General features: G+C 47.3%; 1 protein-coding gene across 4 annotated transcripts in view; it reads left to right on the top strand.

The window, feature by feature from the left end:
• Nucleotides 1–16,645, top strand: part of USP35 (ubiquitin specific peptidase 35) — a 30,014-nt gene extending 13,369 nt beyond the window's left edge. For all 4 annotated transcript variants that reach the window (XM_027781539.2, XM_055801865.1, XM_055801863.1 and 1 more), the window contains exons 3-11: nt 61–196; nt 4,788–4,917; nt 6,306–6,407; nt 9,931–10,089; nt 10,487–10,680; nt 10,802–10,895; nt 12,460–12,566; nt 13,147–14,362; nt 15,027–16,645. In XM_027781539.2, coding sequence (XP_027637340.2) covers nt 61–196; nt 4,788–4,917; nt 6,306–6,407; nt 9,931–10,089; nt 10,487–10,680; nt 10,802–10,895; nt 12,460–12,566; nt 13,147–14,362; nt 15,027–15,197 — 2,309 coding nt within the window. In that variant the 3' untranslated portion in view covers nt 15,198–16,645. The remainder of the gene's footprint in view (nt 1–60; nt 197–4,787; nt 4,918–6,305; nt 6,408–9,930; nt 10,090–10,486; nt 10,681–10,801; nt 10,896–12,459; nt 12,567–13,146; nt 14,363–15,026) is intronic.
• Nucleotides 16,646–18,879: the final 2,234 nt, after the last annotated feature.

The raw sequence follows: 18,879 nt of genomic DNA, 5'->3' as shown, positions 1-18,879 counted from the left end.
TGTGCCTGGTTTTCCTGGCAACTGACATTTTCACTGCTGGCGCTCGTCCATGTCTTGCAGAGGAGCAGGAAGCACCATCCAATGCCTTGGCCAGCGTGGTCCAGTTTGTCCCTCTGGAGCTCATGGATGGCGTCATAAGAAACCTAACCAACGATGACAGCATCACCGATGTGCAAATGATGACGGCTATTGGCAGGTAGGAGAGGTTGCATTAGTGAACGTCATTCTCGGTTCGGAGAAAAACCTGCCCCAAAGCTGCACTCCGTTCTCTGCGTGCTTTTATCCCAGCCACTTTGGCTGGTGCTGTTCAGTGAAGAGTGTCTGGGGAAAAAGGGAATTTCTGGATCCTTCCTTCCAGCCCTGAAGGCCTAGAGAACTAGAGTAAAGACATTATTGTTAGTAGTAGTAGTATTTGTTTGGTTTGATTTGATTTCTTTTTTTCTTAGAAATAAATGATGTTACAGAATGCCCAGCATAAGATACCTTGAAAAGTTTTGATTTTTTTCCAGAAGCTGTTGAGGGCCTTTTCTTCACAAAAATCTCCTTCACAGAATTTCATGTTGATCTCCATCTCCCTTCAGAAGGACAGCATCCTACACCACTAGTCACTGCTAAAAATCTTGGAAAGGGAGGTATGCCCGCTGTTTCAATGATCCCACCTTGACCTTTGTCAGATGAACGTAGCGCTGCCGGTCTGGATCTTGGTGCTGTACAAAGCGTATCCCTGCTCTCTGTGCAGGTGGAGTCAGTGTAGACCTTGTCAAGGCATGATCAAGAGTGGTGACTGAAATGCTACCTGATAACGCTCAACCTGGTCTTTGCAGCACCAGTGCTGCAAAGTGAACACAGTCACCGTGTCCAAGTCCCACAGCTCTTCTGTGCTCCAGTGCCTTGCTCCACACTTGCTCAGGAGTATCTTCAAAGATCTTAAGGGTCTTTTCCAACCTAAATGATTCTATGATTCTGTCTTCAACCCACGCTTTCCTTAGAGTTCTCCATTTAAATAGGTGATGTTCACATGCAGTTGCACATTCACTTAACCCAAGGAAGCTGCTGTGACTTGATCTCACTGGAAACATCTCTTTTAATCTTCTTATTACACATGATTTGTGTGCCTCCCCTCACCCCTCAGCTTACATGACAGAAACACACATTGTTCCTGATGGGAACTTTCTGTACACAGAAAGCGGCTGCTTTTCTTTGACTTGCTGGGGAAGGTCATGGTTTTCCCAGAGTCCAGAGCAATGCAAGACAAAAGATTACGTTTTCAGTTCAGTTCTTAACCCTATTCTCCATCTTTTTCTTCTTCTGGGCACCTGCTGCTGCAAGCCCCAGGTGATAAATCCTCTGAAGAGCGCCAGTGCCTAAATATAGAGGTTGCAAAATCAATTGCATCATTCCTTAAAACACTCTTTGGGACACGGAAGGATGAGTAGATGATTACGTAGAGTTAGCCAAACATTAAGCAGAGCCTGCAAAATGTAATTAAGATCACTTAGAAATGCGGATGTTTTGGTGCCTGGTTTATGGCAGAAGGGTGCCCCAGAAAACTGCATGACTCAGCCTTTCGCCGAGCGTGTGCTCCATGTGTAGAAAATCAAAGAAAAATGTACAAGTTGAAAGAATCTTTCAGCTTAGGGTCCCTGACAAAGTGGTCCCATGCAGAAATCTCCTCCTCTAAAAATGTGAGGAGTTTGGGAATAAGGGGGGAATAAACTGGATGTAGGGTGGAGCTTCTGATCAAGCCTTTGAAGAACCAACAGTGGTTAGAAAAAAAAGCAAGCCTGGCACCTGCTGGTATAAGTGCACAACACAGCTTCTTTTAGAGCATTTCTTTTGGAGTTTGTCTCTTTCCAGATAAATCTATTAATGTGCATCCATGACTCCAGAAGTACTCTACTGATTTGGTTTTCCTAAATGTTTTTTTTTTCCCCTGGGGGTGTATCTGTTTCAAAGAGCCCGGGTCCAGCTGAAGAAGGCATCTGCTGTCACGCAGTGATGCAGGCACTTCTACATCTGGAAATCAGGGTCTGAGCTTTTAAAAGTTTAGCATACCAAACCAATGGCTCCTTTGGAAAATTTGGGCCCTAATTTGTAGATCTTGCAATGTGGAAAGTGCAATGTGAATTTAAAATGTAATTTCTTCCTCTTGTAGCAACACAGGCAAGCAGCAGGCAGGACTGTAACTTAACCACTAGTGCTGGTAAAAAATAGCTTAAAACAGACAAGCATCTGTGCGGGTAAGTTAACTTTTTCATTCCAATAAAATAGCATGGCAAGGTAGCCAAATTACATCATTATTAACAGACGAGGGCACAAAAAGATTTTATATAAATGTTTTTTTAATGACAATCCTTTTCCTTTCACAAATTCATTTGTATGTATTTTATGCCTGCATAAAAGAAGATAGGGTGAAGAGGGACCTTTGGATCTCTGGCTCCATCTCCTTGCTTTATAGGCGCTGACATTACAGACCCCTTTCATGAATGTTCAACTCCACTCCTCACAGCAGGAGGGGCTTCTGCTCCCACTGCTCTTCTTCCATAGCTGTTCCACCACCGGGCTGCTTTAATGGTTCAAATCTCTCTTCTAATAGCCAGCCTCTATGTATTTCTGGCCATCTTATAGTTTAATTGATCTTGTGCCAACATAAATAGCTGAAATAGCTCTTTTGCCTCCCTGTTGTTTATTCCTTCAGTGTATGCAGGCAGAGCTGTCCCTTCCCATCTCTGCTTTCCTGCGGCTGTGCTAAACAAGCCAGGTTATTTTAAGCTTTTCTTGCAGGAAATGTTCTTCATTTCCCTGATCACCTTAACAGGCTTTTTCTGCACCAGCTCCCACTTCAGTTCATTGGTCTGGGATGTGGATGATGATGTTTGTGCACCATGTTCCAGGTGCAGTTCATCGTGGCCTTAGAGAACAGCTTGAGAGGTCATCGTTTTGCCATAGAAAACACCTTTTCCATGCACCACGGCATGGTGCTGGTCTTCTCCATGTCTACTGTTACACTGGGAACTTGTCACCTGGTGTCTGGCTGATCGTCTTCAAGCAGACGAGTTACCGTCATGTAGCATCCCTTTCTTGCACGCATTTTGAGACATTTCCTCCCAGTTTTACATTTCTAATCCTGAGGGTTTTCCTCATGATACTTTGATCCTCCTCTTGTGTTGATAACACCTCCCAGCTTTGCATCATCACAAGTTTCACAGCCATGTTCAGGATGTTTGTGCTAACAGAATTAGATCCTGAAGAACCTTGTTTGTAAACTCCTTTCAGATAGCCAGTCAGATGTGATCTATTTCTGTCCTTTGACTAGAAATTCGTATATCCTGACAAACCTGACTTTGGCACTTATGGTAACCCCCTGTGGCATGCTATCCCTTCTTCCCAGTCATCCCCTTGTTGCCTGCCTTCATTATAGGAACTGTATTCCTGTTCTTCCCACATAAAACACCACGCCAGAGTTAACAGAGTCATTAAAACTCACCAGAGTTGAAGTTTACCTGAGGGAAATGACCAGCTCCTTTTGTTTGGAGTTCATGAGCTCTTCATGTTTTGCTTTCACATCCGCTGCTGTTTCCATTCTCAAATCTTTTATCTGCCTCCTCTTTGTCACCCTGATCAATTCCTTCCTCTGGCTGAAAATGGAGGCAGAGTATGTGTTTAGTTTGCACGTCCCATCTAGAGGCCATATCATGGCTTAATCACCACCACATCTTCTGTATACAGTGATTGCGTGGCTTTCCTTACTCTCCTCTGATGCAAATGTCTGTGGAAGCTTTTCTGGGATTCGCTTAATTACCCAGGTTAGCTTGGCTTGTGGTATTTCTCAACATCCCAACATATTCTGCTCTTCAAGTTTTCTTTATTGCTAGCTTTTTATTTTTCCAGTGCCTTGTAGACCGCACTTACTCCTGCTCTTTGCCTTGTGGCAGTTAGCTAGCTGTGTTCTCTTCATCTATTTTGCACGAGATACAGGCTGATAGGCAAAAGGGACTGACTGGGTAAGACAGCTGGACTGAGGTGGGAGACCGGAGATCTGGGATACCTTCAAACTAAAGGTACTGAAATGGTTGGTTTGACTTTTGGAGATCCCCAGCCCTAGTTACCTCCCATTTTTGTTTAAACTTAAACAGAAACAATGTGTCATCACCTAGTCTGAGGTGTTTTTTTTTTTTAATGAGTTACTTCTGTAAAGTACTTGTTACTTGTGGAAAAATGACAACATATTTGTTGAATGGCTATAGATGAAATTTGTTAGCTGTGACATTCAGGAATATCTAGCTTCTATTAGGGTTACCAGTATTATTTTTTTTTAACGTGTTTTTGGAAATCCATGTTTCTCATGCAGGAATTAAAAGATCTGTATCTGAGCGTTTTTTCCTTACCAGTAACAACACAGAGATCATACCGGTATCACTTGTTTTCTAACGGTGACAATGCAAAGACCTTGATCTACATCTCACACAGGTGACATAGAGCATTGTATCAGCATGAAAAACTTGAACTCAAGTTGATTGATGTTACTGGAAGAAATCCCCACTTTCTTCTGTGGGCTTGGGTCTGTCCCTCTGATGAACCACAGCATGTTGGTGACACTGGGGTAATTCCACTTCAGGCTCCGTTGTGCTCTGAGTAACATGTGAAACGCCTTATGAAGAGCTTGTCTCTTACTTGGTCATCCCACTGACCAGACGCAAATTTGGAGGAGGTTTAACCCAGAGTGGAGCTTGGCTTTCACAACACGTGCATTGAGTTTCCTTTTAAGAGTTTGTATTTCATTTCAGGATGATTGACTGGGTGTCCTGGCCCCTGGGAAAGAACATAGACAAGTGGATCATTGCCCTGCTGAAGGGTTTGGCTGCGGTGAAAAAGTTTAGCATCTTGATTGAGGTTACTCTTTTGAAAATTGAAAAGGTCAGTGGGCTCTTTTAAACATGAATGTGAACAACAGCTTTCTCCTTGCACCTGAGGTATCTTGTTGCCTTTTAACTGAATGAGGATGAGATGTGACTCGAGGTGCAGAGAAAACAGTGTGCTGTCCCCAAGGGGTTTTGAAGGGACCGTTGTGTCCCCTGCACCCTCTACGAATACTGAGTTGCTGTGTATGGCATGGTGGGCTGATACTGGTTTTGCAGCTAGGAATGACGCTCTCCAGAATAACCCGCAGTTCTTTAGGTCTTGGTATGCAGAGGTACTGATATCTGAAAGGTGATGAAATAAAAGAAGCCAAGGATTTTCAAGCCAACCAACTGTTTGTTTCCCTTCTTGAACTATTGGGAGCTCTTGTAATACCCAGCTTAGGGAATGTGACATGCTTTCCTTCAGCTGTGCCTGGATCAGTGCTGGTCAGCACGGGCAAGGCACATACACAGTCACAGGTCGGTTTTAAAGCCTGTGCCCCAGCCCTAGTTCATTTAGTAGTGCAGATAAAGCCCCCGCTGCTATTGCCATCACCTGTTTTGGCAGTGACTACTTGCCGCTCCCTGAATACCCTGTGACCAAGTGCTGAAATTCTTCACTTCAAGGATATCGTCCACGCCGTGGTCCTGCTATTCCCTCCCTTGTGTAATGGGGATAACGCCTGGCTGAGCCTCCAGTGGAAGCCAGCATAGAAGTTATCAAGACCATAATTACCAGTATTGGAACACTGTCAATAACTGCATTTGTCCCTGTGATCCCCCACGTGCACTGAGCAGTGGGAGAGAAGCCAAGTACCTCCAGCTTTTCTTTATCTTTCCTTTTGTTGTTAATGCATAGGAAAGGGACACAGCCCTTAAAATAACATGTGATTTTTGGAAACTCTCAGAAGTATAATCTGAAAGGGGTAGAGGGCATTGTCAATTTATGCCATTTTCCATAAATCAGCATAAATATCATTACTTAGCCTTTGAAAAAGCCCTTTGCTTTCTCTCTCTTTGCCTGAAAGGTTAATGATAAATGTTCCAAATACCACACTAAAACAGAAGATTTTAGAAAATCCCGCATCCCTCTGTGCTGGCACAGCCTCGCCCATCAGGAGGCACAGAGACACAGGGGTGTTATAGGGGTCTGCACCTTGCTGGGCCAGGCGTCGAGCAAGCCTGAAAGAGTGAGGATGACTCACACGGCATTTTTCGGATGCCCTGAGGCGATGCTCTGGACAGGAGATGATTCTGGAGACCTGGCTGCTTCAATATCCAGTGTGGAGCAGGACAGACCAGCAGCTGTGGCAGACAGCCAGTGCTTTTCTTTCCTGCCAGCCCCTTCTCCTGCGTGTTGTGGTGCCATCCTGCCTTCTCATTTGCTTTATTCTCCCCCACCAGGTCTTCTCCAAGCTGCTGTACCCTGTCGTGAGAGAGGGGGCTTTGTCTGTCCTGCAGTATATGCTGCTGAGCTTCCAGCACTCGCACGAGGCATTTCACTTGGTAAGGTGGCATGTGGCATCTCAAATGAGGACATTACCCTGAGCGTAACCATGGCGTAGGGCAACGTGGGTTGGAGGGAACTGAAGGTGCTGGGATATTGGAGACTATTTCCCTCATCTGCTTGATTTCACCGAGTGATGTAAACCCAACCCTGTCCATCCACTTGTAGCCTGCCCTGGCAGCTGCAGGTAGCCTCACCTGCAGCCCAGACAGCTTTTTGGGCACCATGGAGTCAGTGCTGAGGTGTGGAGGTAAGTCCTGAGCCTAAAAAGAGTTAGTTACCAGAGACAGAACAACCAACCTATGTCAGAGAACAAGGTGCAGAGGAGAAATGAGGCTTTCTCCTCTGATGGCTCCTCCCATTTCTCTCAAGACTTACCAGCTTGATGGCTCATCCCCAGGGATAAATGAGAATAAAGCTGTTTGGGGCTTGACCTTTCTGGGTTTGGAGTGTTCATGCTCCGCTTTTTTTCTGTGGTGCTCTACTAGCTGGAGGAGTGATGTCTGTGGGCAAGTGCACCCCCATGGTCCTCTCTCAACTTCAAAGCCCACCAGCTGAGGATGCAGTTAATGCAAATATATTGGATGACCTGTCAAGCTATGCTGAGGGTCTCATCAGCAGTGGCTGCAGTGTTCTTGCAGTCATTTTCACCTGGTGTTTGCCAGTCCTGCAGGTGGAAGAGGAGATTCCTCTCTTCCCTGCTCTTGCTCTTAGACCACTTGCTTCTCCCAGTCACTCTCCCTTGTGCTGAGCCATTTGTACGGCTGTGTGCTGAAGTGTATGGTGGAAGAAGCCCTGGTGGAACCTAACCGAGCAGAAACTGCTGATGGTCGGTATTGCCCAGCTTGGTCTGGGCCACCCACAAACCTGCACTATTGCTGCTGCCTGGAGAAGGAAAGGGGAGGAGGTGGAGCGGTGGCCTGGGGCAGGAGGGTGAGTGGGACTATGTTGACCCAGGCTGGCTTGGGATGTAGTTTCGTGGGCAGGTTTAGAAGATATGGCCCTGTATTTGTTCTCACCCTTTCAGCTGAGGTGTGGTAGATGTTGGTACTCTGGTTTTGGGATGCGTTAGGCGAAGCCTTTGCATTGAGAGCATCTCAGAGGGCTCAGGCAGTGGAGGACAGGGAATATATTCTTAAACAGCCCCTGGTGTTTCCTAATGTTATGGTTTAACCCCAGCCAGCAACTGGGTACCATGCAGCTGCCCCCTTACCCCCCCGATCCCCAGTAGGATGGGGAGGAGACCTGGAAAAACAGTAAAACCCATGGGTTCAGATAAGAACAGTTTTATAATTGAAATATATTAATAATAATAACAACAATAATTAACAACAACATCAAAAATAATGATGATTATAATGATAATGATAATAATAATGTAACAGTAATAATTGTAATGAAAAGGGAGACAACCAAAAACGAGAAAGAGATAAACCCCAAGAAAGACAAGTGATGCACAACACAGTCGCTCATCACCTGCTGACCCGTGCCCAGCCAGTCCCCAGCAGCAATCGGCACCTGCCAGCCAAGTCCCCCCCATATACACACTGAGCATGACAACATATGGTATGGAATATCCCTTTGGCTAGTTTGGGTCAGCCGTCCTGGTTATGCTCCCTCCTGGCTTGTTGTGCACCTCCTCGTTGGCAGCAGATGGGAAACTGAAAAGTCCTTGGTTTAGGGTAAGCACTACTTAGCGAGGACTAAACCACCAGCATGTTATCAACGTTATTCTCATTCTGAATCCAAACCCCAGCACTCCACCAGCTGCTAGGAAGAAAACTCACTCTATCCCAGCCAAAACCAGGACACGTAAGCAGGTGCCTGACTGTCCATTGGCCTCGGTGGGCCCCTTCCCACGTGTGACTTCAGATTGTCACCAACATGTGGCACCCATTACCATTTCTTGAAGTGATGGGTCGTCTTACAAAGCACTGTACAACACCCGTGCAGTAAGACTTGACGACTGGATCAGAACACTTTCACTTCATGAACTCCCCACTGTTAAAAGCAAAACCCACTCTTAGCAGTATTTAAATCTCCTCTTTTCTTTTCTACAGTGATATTTTATATTTTATTTTGCTGTTGACACTAAGGCACGGCTCTGCGTCTTGCTGGCATCCCTGGAATGCTGTAATTAAAAAGCAAGGCTGAAAGCAAAGGCATGCTTGCAGTGATTGGACTGATAAAAGCAGTAATGGAAAATTACTCCTATTAATGTTTGATTTTATACTTTTTCATTAGAGTCCTTAATTTGGCTTTTCACCTAAAGTTCACAGAATAAACAGATAAGGCTGGAAAAAAGTAAGCTAGCTGACATTTTCATCTGATGTTTTTTCATTCCTCAGCTGGAGACACTTTAAATGAGCCTGAATTTCTTGAGAAACTCTTTGGTTTCTAAAAATAGGGTCATTCCAAAGGATTGTCTTCAGTTGGGCGTCCAAATTTTGAAACACTCCAAAAGCTGTCGGTTGCTCTTGGCCTGAAGTTTCCATCTGCAGCCTAGCAAGCATAAATTTCCTCCTCTATTTTTAAAAAACAGTGCACAAACCTGTCTTGCTTTTTAGCTTTTTGTGTTTGCCCTGGCACTTTGGAAAGGTTTTGAGAATTGTTCCCATCACAGCTTGGCAAAATATTGGTACTGGGATTCATTCGCTTCCGAAGGAAACTTTCCTGTTGGAAGGGAAGTAGTTAAAATCTCCAACATTTTTTTCTTTGGGGGGGGAGAGAGAGAGAGACAGGGAGAGAAAGAAGAGAGGGAGACTAAGGGAGGAAGATAGGATCAGGAAATGGCCAGACTGAGGATCCAGAGAATTCTACTCCAGGATTGTTCTGGGGTAAAAATAACATAAAATATAAATATGAAAAAGGTTGCGTAAGTGCCTGGGGTCACTCTAGCACATCTGCAGGGTTGGAAATAGGTTATTAATTCTCTGTGCAGCTGCGGGGTCAGCAGAGGGTGCCTGTGAGCAACGTATCATTTGCGTTTGTGCCTGCTTGTTCATTTTTAAATGTCCTCAATGAAAGCAAAATAACCCGTGCTATTTATGTGCCTGCCGCCACCCATCCAGCCATACCAGTTCCCGCTCAGTTTATACAGTATAAAATAAAATATTGCACACCAGACAACACTTCTTGTAGGCTAATTCATCTGTGTCACAGGTTTGGATCCCTGCGCTTGGCAGTCATCCTGTAACGCTCCTTTCCACCGTGCGTATGTGATTCAGTAGAGGTTGGTCTGCACAAAGACTGGTCGTTGCAGCACGGCAAAGCAGCAGCACAAACTTGCAGGTGTCGTGCACCACGAAACCCTCTGAGTTCTATAGCGTTTGCACTACTGAAGTCAACAGAAGAACTGCTGTTGAGATCATAGGGTGAAGGATGCGGTCCAGAAGGGGACTGAAGTCAACTGCTGTTGCCTGTCCTTTCTGCCTGGGGGTGAATCTCATTCCCCTGCATGTGTATTAAAGCTCTGCGAGTAATTCAGAGCCTTTTTTGATGTAGTGAATTTTCCTTTTCCAGCTGCTTCCTCACATCCCCAGGCTGGTGGCCTCTCTGAAGAAGGAAGACTCCAACTCTGCCACCAGCTCCCTGGAGCAGCTGGCTGAGCTCATCCACTGCATGTTCTTCCGCTTCTCAGGATTTCCAGATCTCTACGAACCAGTCCTAGAAGCAGTTAAAGTAAGACATGCACCTCTTGGGCATTTTTCTGTTTTCCATATGGAAATGGCATCTCAGTTCGCAGCCTAATGCAGAGGCACTGTCCTACCAGTAGGGATGTCCTAACCTCAACACCTCAAATTGTGTAGAAGAAAGCGTTTCAAATTCTGAGTTTGAGCCTCATGTAGGTAAGCTGAGGGAAGGTCCTGATTGTGCCTGTGGGTTTTAGCTATAGCTTCAATCTTGCATGCCTCTAAAGTACTAATACTAGCAGCTAAACGCTTCCTCCCATGGGTGCATGTTCATGCGAAGAGCAGAGGAAACGAGTTGCTTGAACACCTCTAGCAGAGGAGTTTCATAGTTGCCCATTCTTCACATGGAAAGAGAATGATTTGTAACACAGAGCTTTCTTTCCAAGGCTCTTCCTATTCCAAATGAAGACCGGATTAAACATCTCTTGGGGCAAAATGCCTGGACCTCCCAGAAGAACGAGCTGGCCTGCTTCTACCCACGCCTGGCATCCAAATCAGAGACGGGAAAGATCGGGTTAATTAACTTGGGAAACACCTGCTACATGAACAGCATCATACAGTCTCTTTTCATGGCTTCGGAGTGAGTTTTTGGCTCCTTGCTCCCACTCAAGACAGCTACAGAGGCTGCTCATTGCACCGGCATTGCGTGTCCTGCACTGATTTTCCATCTGACAGTTTGCATCTCTGTTTCTCTTTTGCAGCTTTCGACATTCAGTGTTGAATTTAACCGAGGGCAACTCCCAGCCCCTGATGACAAAGCTCCAGTGGCTCTTTGCGTTTTTGGAGCACAGTCAGGTAATTATTTCATGTTCTAGTTATTTGTTTGGACTGTCGGCAGCGGAAAGGCTCGTCTCCAAGTTGCTTCCTGCCGACTCCAACGTACTGATAAGGAGCTGTGGATCTTGGTGGGTTTTTATAACAGCACAAATTTTTGTTTATATGAAGGAGACTAATTTTCAGGGTGGAGGAGGCAAGCTCCTATCACCCATGAAAGTGAGCTGTGTTCACATCAGGCTGCCTGTCTTCAGCCTGTGGTCTTGCTGGGTTGGACTTCTGTAATAACAAGTAGTTTTGAAGATGAAGTCCATTTGGTAATAGTTTACGTATGTGGCCAGTTGAAAAGCCTGTTGATCTAAAGCAGAGGTTTTTATTCCTTGCTGTGCAATGAGGAGGAAGACTGGAGCAGCTCGCCTGTCCCCTTGCTTCACAGTAAAGCACAAATTATCAGTGAAAATTGCCTTAAAAGTGGTGTAGTAGTAGTAGTAGTAGTAGTAGTAGTAGTAGTAGTAGTAGTAGTAGTAGTAGTAATGATCCCCTTAGATTCCAGATGCTTTGAATCCTCTGTATGTGAGGGAAAGTAAAGTAAAAATAACACCCTTGAACAAATTAATTATGAATGCTTTCTTGACGAACATGGAATGTAATATGAGTGACTCCTGGAGATACAGCTAGGTCATATCTAGCTCTTCTCTTGAAATTGTAACTTTCTGTCCCTAGAAAGACATAATTTTGAAAGTCCAGGGAATTTTCTCTTGCTGTGAAACCAGTCACATGGGTTTCTGTTTTCCACGCCTTGAGTGACAGAGCTGGCTTCTTGCATTGTGTTATTATGTCATCACAGATGACTTTTGGGGGCAAAATATAAACAGCCTCTTAGATTTAATATTTGGTCATAGAAGAGTCTAGCTTTTGACGGTAGGTTGGGGTGTCTGTGATCTGTGATGAGCAAATACAGAAGCATATTCGCTTGTGTGTAGTTTATGGTTAATAGTTTACCGCTAATTTCCTAATAGCCTTCTAGTTATTTTTCTTCTTCAGGCTGTTCTTAAAGTCTCTTCTTTGCCAAAGATGGGTCTTTTTCCATGTTAATTAGGCATCTGCTTCCCAACGGCAGCGATTACATTATCTGGTAATGCAGATTACCTGCCTGTAGTGCTCAGAATGATGAGTGGAAGTTTAGTGGATTTTTTGCTTTGTTTTTTTCCTATGAAAGGATTTGGTGAGAGAGATTCTGATCAAATTAAATGGAGCATCAAATTAAACTCAGGCTGAATTAAGTAGAAGTCTCTGGGTCAGGCCAATAAACAATTCTAAAACTGAAAGAAGAAATGGATATTTTATAGAAGTATATGTAAAATAATGGCTGAAATTCATCCGTATTGTCCTGGCTTGCAGCAAAGCAAGAAAGTCTTGGGATTAGCCTTTGTAGGGGAAAAAAAAGGGGACCTTGTCAGGCACACAAGTGTACCTTGCTCCCAGTGAAACAGCCAGAAAGAACCTCCTCTTCCCTCTCCATTCCCCTGTTGGAGGTGAGAACCAGATCCCTAGGATTAATGCACTTCTTCTGTGTTGCTGCCAGCGACCTGCCATCTCACCCGAGAGTTTCCTCTCTGCCTCCTGGCCACCCTGGTTCACCCCTGGTGCTCAGCAGGACTGCTCGGAGTATCTCAAGTACTTGCTGGACCGGTACGTGGTGAGCGCTGGTGATTTCAGAGCCTGGTGACACGGGCGTCCCTAGGCTGCGATGTTTAACGCTGACCCACATGCAAACGGGGCCAGCGGTTGAGACCCAGAGGAGCTGGGACAGTGGAGGCTTGGGGTGAAAGGTGGTGAGATTGGTCTGGGGCTCCTCGGTCAAACCCTCTTTGGGCTGGCCTAGGAGTAAGGTCAGAACTTAGTTCTGCGTGAAACTTTCTGCCTTTGCTCTGAAGGCCAAGGGGATTGTACCAAGTTTAGAGATTTGCCTCACAAGACACCCAGGCTCCTCTGTACAATGTTGATTTTTCCCTTTCTCTTCCCTAGAAATCCCAAATCTTGGGTGTCCCAGCAATCCCTCTACAAGTGGGGGGTCAGTGGCACATGGAGACCTCTGGTTCCCAAACCCTGCCCAGCACCTCCCCTTGCTCCCAAAGTGCCAGACACCTGGGAACAGGCAGGTTAACCCGGATTAACCCCTTGGAGTGAAGAACAGAAACCGTACTTTAGAAATTGCCTCGTGGTGGTGTATCCGTGCATAACGCAGCCTTTTTTTTTTCTGCTGCCAAAGGTTACACGAAGAAGAAAAAACTGGGAAAAGGATCTACCAGAAGCTCAAGGAATCCAGCTTGATGTCTCAGGCAGTAGAGCATCATTACTTAAACAAGACATTGATTGAGAAGATGTTTGGGGGTAAAATGATGACAAAGATCCGCTGTTTGAAGTGTCTGAATGTCTCTTCCCGAGAAGAAGCCTTCACAGACCTGTCCCTGGCTTTTCCTCCATCGGACAGGCACGTGCGTGGGAGCACATCTGTTTTACCAGTGGAAGAAATTGGCCCACAATTTATTGAGCCTCCTGAAAACCCAAGCCAGCTTACCGGGTCTCTCTGGATCCGGAGGAAGGCTCCCATGGCTGGAGAACCTGCAGCCCCACCGATGCCAGTGGAAACATTGGGTTTCCAGGAGCCAGGAGAAGCAGCAAATCCCTTAAGTGGCAATGCCGTTGGTGTGGATGCAGCCAAAGACCCTCTCTCAGCTTTTGGGGAGCAGGCATGTACTCCCAAGGACTCCAGGTCCGTCCCAGATTTAATCAACTATTTTCTATCCCCGGAGAGATTGACAGCGGAGAATAAATACCACTGTGAGAAATGCGCGTCCTTGCAGGATGCCGAGAAGGTGGCGGAGCTGACGGAGGGTCCGCACTACCTCATCCTCACGCTGCTGCGGTTCTCCTTCGACCCACGGACTATGAAGAGGAAGAAGATCTTGGACAATGTCTCCATCCCTGTGGTGCTCAAGCTGCCCATCCTTGTCACCCCGGAGGAAACTGAGGAGGTTTGCCAGCGTGAGAAGGCCACGGCCACTGCGGGAAGCGGCTTCATGTCTGTGGTGTATGACCTCTGCAGTGTGGTGGTGCATTCGGGCATCTCCTCCGAGAGCGGCCACTATTACTGCTACTCCAGGGAGTGCACCGACACCATCCCTCAGGGGCAGCCCCGGGACGGGGCACCGAAACTGGCCTCCGACAAGCAGTTGGACTTTGAAATCCAGTGGTACCTCTTCAATGACACCAGAGTTTCCTTCTCCTCCTTTGAATCGGTCAGCAACATCACCTCTTTCTTCCCCAAGGACACTGCCTACGTCCTCTTCTACAGACAGCGGCCGGGCAGGCAGAGCTGCCTGATGCATGAGGCTCTGGCCGAGGCCGGCCGCCTGCACGGTGAACCCTCCCTCCATAAGGACTTGATGGAAGCCATTTCCAAAGATAACATCCTCTACTTGCAGGTAACTCCCACTGCCGTGCACAGCACGGGTGCGATCCTGTGGCTGCCTAGCTCATGCGCCACGTTCCCACCTACCCAGGTTGTGTCCTGCGGATAAATCTGCACGTGCAGAGACGCGCCCACTCCCTGAAGCCAAATCCCTTTTCCTTTTTAGCACCCAGGTATAAACAGGTTGTGGTTTCCCGATGAAATTGGGTCTTGAGGGTGGTGCAAGATACCTTATGGCTATGCTCAGGGTTGACTTGCTGTTGCCCACCCCAGGCAGCTCTGCCGGAATTTTTCTTCTGAGTGCCTGAGAAAGGTGGGCAAGCTGGGAATGCAAACCAGAATGGATTTTGGTCAGCTGGTGCAGTCAATACTTTCCGAACAGCAGTGTTGCACAGGACAGGAGCTGCACCCGGGGGAATGTGAAGGGTCCCTCCTCCCCCAGAGGTGACATGCAAGGGCTGGGTTTTGATTTCTGGAGAGATGCAATGCTTTGCTGCATCCCTTTTGCCGAGCTCTAGAAATGAGCACATGGCCTTCTCACTCCGATTTAATTTGGAGGAGGCTCCCAGGGGTAACGAGTGGGCTCCCAGCTCCTTGGGGAAGGTGGGAGCATCCCCCCACCCAGGGCATTTGGCTGCAGGTATCCTTGTGTTATTTCTCCCCTTTCCTTCTCCCAGGAGCAGGAAAAGGAAGCGAGGAACAGAGCCGCCTACATCTCTGCCTTGCCGAAATCCCCGCTGTGGTGGAGAGACTTTGACAGGGACAAGGATGATGACAACTCATCAGGGGGCTGCAGCCCAGCAGCAGGCGGGGGTGGATCCGGCTCCTTTCATGGACTCGTCTTCTAGCCAACGGGTTAAACCAGATAGTCGATGTCCACAGGGCCAACCTGAAGCCAGAGGCTCCTCTTCCTCACTGATGACAATGAACATCTTGGAGGAGGATTTGGGGAACATTTCAGTGGAAAAGGGCTCAGGGGCTGATTTGGAGGTGCCCGGAGGGTCCCACCGCTTCCTATGCACTTGGTCTTCACGCCTTAATGTAACTAAGCTAATGCGGAGATGAGCAGCTGCTGACAGCTCAGAGAAGTGCCCTTTTGCTTCAGCGCAGCCATGTCTTGCCTGCTGTGAGCCACACCACCAGCCTGGGGAGGGGATGAGGACTAAGATGGGGATGAAGATGGACCCAGTGGGACCCCAGGGATGGAGACATCCCATGCATGTCCTGTCTGCAGCCCTTCCCTTAGCACTGAGTTGGTTTTGCAGGGATTTCTGCTTGGTGGTTGGGGTTTTTTTGTGTGTGTGTGGTTTTTTTTTAATGTGGTTTTGAGAACCCACCTTGACATACCTCTAAGTAGAAGAAGGCTGAAAAGGCTGAAAAATGCCAAGCAGCCAACATGGCAACACTTACCGGGTGGGTCAGCGAGCTTGCAAGCCTGCTTGGTCACAAGCTTGGTCACAGCTGGTGGAGCAGAGGGGTTTTATGTAGCATTGCAAAGCACCTGAAAGAAACTGAGGGGCACAAACCCCTCCAGCCAAGATGGACTGACCTGGTCTAGTTGGGTTTTATTGGGCTCCAGTGAGGCCCCGCTGTGTTACTGGTGGTCACCAGTGTGGATGCTGTTTGTGCACGTGGCCAGCCCAGACAGAGCTGTTTTTCCAGACATGTCTTTAGGACTTGGTTAGCCTCCTGCTGCTGCTGTCACCTCATGGATTTCTGGGCTGGATCTGCCCTTTGAAACTTGGGCTTTCCTTTGGGATACCTTGAACTGAGCAGCAAACGACAGAGCCTCCCTAAACCCACTAGCTATTTCATTTTTTTAAATGCTGATTTGCAAGGACAGTAGCCCAACCAGATATATCAACTCAGTATAAATACATACTATGTAAACCAATGTATTATGTAAACCATTAATGGGACAGGGGCTGATTTTGGTGGCAGGTGGCCCACCTAAGCCCTGGGCGGCGTGTCTACAGGACTATGGCTCCCTCCCATGTCCCTCCCCAGCTGCTGTCCCTGCCTGCTCCTCCCTCACGCCTGTAGTAGAGATTTCTCTAGCTCAAGTGGCAGAGACTTGTGCCTTAGGTCCTGGGCGCAGGGCCTAATCCTGACCGTGGGGTACTGGGGTGGGAATATTGTATTGCTGTGGAGGAAAAAGCAAAGCACAGACGTTGTTATGGATAATGCGAGCAGAAAGTCTGCTAGAGAGGACACTTGGGATCAAATCTCTGGTGTATACTATCATATTCTTTTATTGCCTTTCCTATATATAAATAAAGGAGATGAATTAATTCAACAGAGAGGCTTAGTGTCTTATTGCAATACTCATAGCTCTTGGGCTGATCGGTCAAAAAAAGAGATGGAGAAGCTGATGGGAGATGAGCATCCAACTTCATGGACACATGACAACCCTGCAGAGCAGTGGCTTGGAAGAGGCGAGCAGGCAGAGGTGGGATGGGGACCCCCAGCCCAGAGCTAGGTGCCCTCTGAATGCAGATCACAATCCTGTTGTGTTTTTTTTCTTTTTTTTTCAGATGAGCAGTGGGGTGTGTTCGTTTTATTTAAGTCCGCTAGACCTGAAGCAGTGCTAAGAAGAAATAAATTTGGACCCAAAGCTGAAGTTATATAAAAAGTCGGGTGTTTCCTGGTGTTATTAATAGAATTTTATGAACCTCCTGTCCAAAGAGGTTGCTGAAAGCTTTCATGTTGCTGTGGTGCCAGCTCCTTGCTTTGTGCTGGAGTGTCACCTGGAGGCATTATCTGGGCTGCGTGCTGGAAGGTGCTTTTGCAAGAGACTGTCTCTGCCCTGATGAGATCCTAATCTAAATAATCAAGGCAGATAACCAACCCACCAGGGAAAATGGAGAGGCTGTATCATAGCTGTGCTCTTCCCTGAGTATGTCTTGCTGCTTTCCCCCCAAGATTTTCTGAGACGAGCAGAGGCAAACTGAGGCAAACTGCCCACAGTGCTCAGCATGGGCGGCAGCCGGGATAGTTTCAGCAATATAACGGTGTGGTCTGGTTTAGTCCCTGTTAATTTTCTATACTTCTTAGCATTGGACTTCCCTTTTGGGCTCAGCCTTGAGCCTCTCTTTTCACAGAATTATCTACAGTTGCTCCACGATCCTCTCCCCAAAATAATTACTATATATATATATATGCATATAGCATAAATATGTATTTATATAAACATATAATATTACAGAATCATAGAATTGTTGGGGTTGGAAAAGACCTTCAAGATCATCAAGTCCAACCATTAACCCAGCACTGCCAAGCCCACCACTAACCCATGTCCCTCAGCGCCACACCTACACCTCTTTTAAGTACCTCCAGGGATGGGGACTCCACCACGTCCCTGGGCAGCCTGTTCCAGTGCTTCACAATCCTTTTGGTGAAGAAGTTTTTCCCAATCTCCCATCTAAACCTCCCCTGGAGCATCTTGAGGCCATTTCTTCTTGTCCTGTCGCTTGTTACTTGGGAGAAGAGACTGACACCTACCTCACTAATATATGTAAGTTATGAGTAATATACTGAAGATTTTACATAAAGTTTGCATTAGTATACTTTATTAATTTATTAAAATAATAAATATAATATACTATCACTATATCATATAATATTATAGCTATAGTGTACTATTATTGTAATATTGTAATATATGATAAGTATTAGTAATACATCATCAATATTATAGAATTATAGAACCATGGGATCGTTTGTGTGGAAGGGAGCTGTACAGACCAGCCAGTCCCACCCCCTGCCAGGGGCAGGGCCCCCTCCCCCCAGCCCAGGCTGCTCCCAGCCCCGTCCAGCCTGGCCTTGAGCCCTGCCAGGGATGGGGCACCCACAGCTGCTCTGGGCAGCCTGGGCCAGCGCCTCGCCGCCCTCACGGGGAAGGGTTTCTTCCTCACGTCCAACCTAAATCTCCCCTCTCTCAGCTTCAAGCCATTCCCCCCTGTCCCACCACTCCCTGCCCTTGCCCAAAGCCCCTCCCCAGCTTTCCTGTCGGCCCCTCCAGGCACTGGCAGCTGCTCTAAGGTCTCCCCGCAGCCTTCTCCTCCCCAGGCTGCACAGCCCCAGCTCTCCCAGCCTGTCCCCACAGCAGAGGGGCTCCAGCCCTCTGACCAGCTCCGTGGCCTCCGACGGGCCCGCTCCAACAGGTCCGGGTCCTTCTGATGCTGAGGACCCCCGAGCTGGACGCAGCGCTGTGGGGGGGTCTCAGCAGAGGGGAGCAGAGGTGCAGAGCCCCCTCCCCCGCCCTGCCGGCCACGCTGCTGGGGATGCAGCCAGGGCACGGGCGGCTTTCTGGGTGTGAGCGCACATTGACGGGTCATGTCCAATTATTCATCCACCAGTATCCTGAAGTCCTCCTCAGGGCTGCTCAGTCCAGTCATCTCCCAGTTTGTATTGATACTAAGAATTGCCCCAACTCCAGTGCAGGACCTTGCACTTGGCCTTGTAGAACTTGGTGAGATTCATACAGACCCACTCCTCAAGCCTGTCACGGTCCCGCTGGATGGCATCCTG

This window comes from Falco peregrinus, chromosome 4 (assembly GCF_023634155.1).
Source record: "Falco peregrinus isolate bFalPer1 chromosome 4, bFalPer1.pri, whole genome shotgun sequence".
In the NCBI taxonomy this organism is placed as follows: domain Eukaryota; kingdom Metazoa; phylum Chordata; class Aves; order Falconiformes; family Falconidae; genus Falco; species Falco peregrinus.
This window is presented reverse-complemented; position numbering and strand designations above follow the sequence as displayed.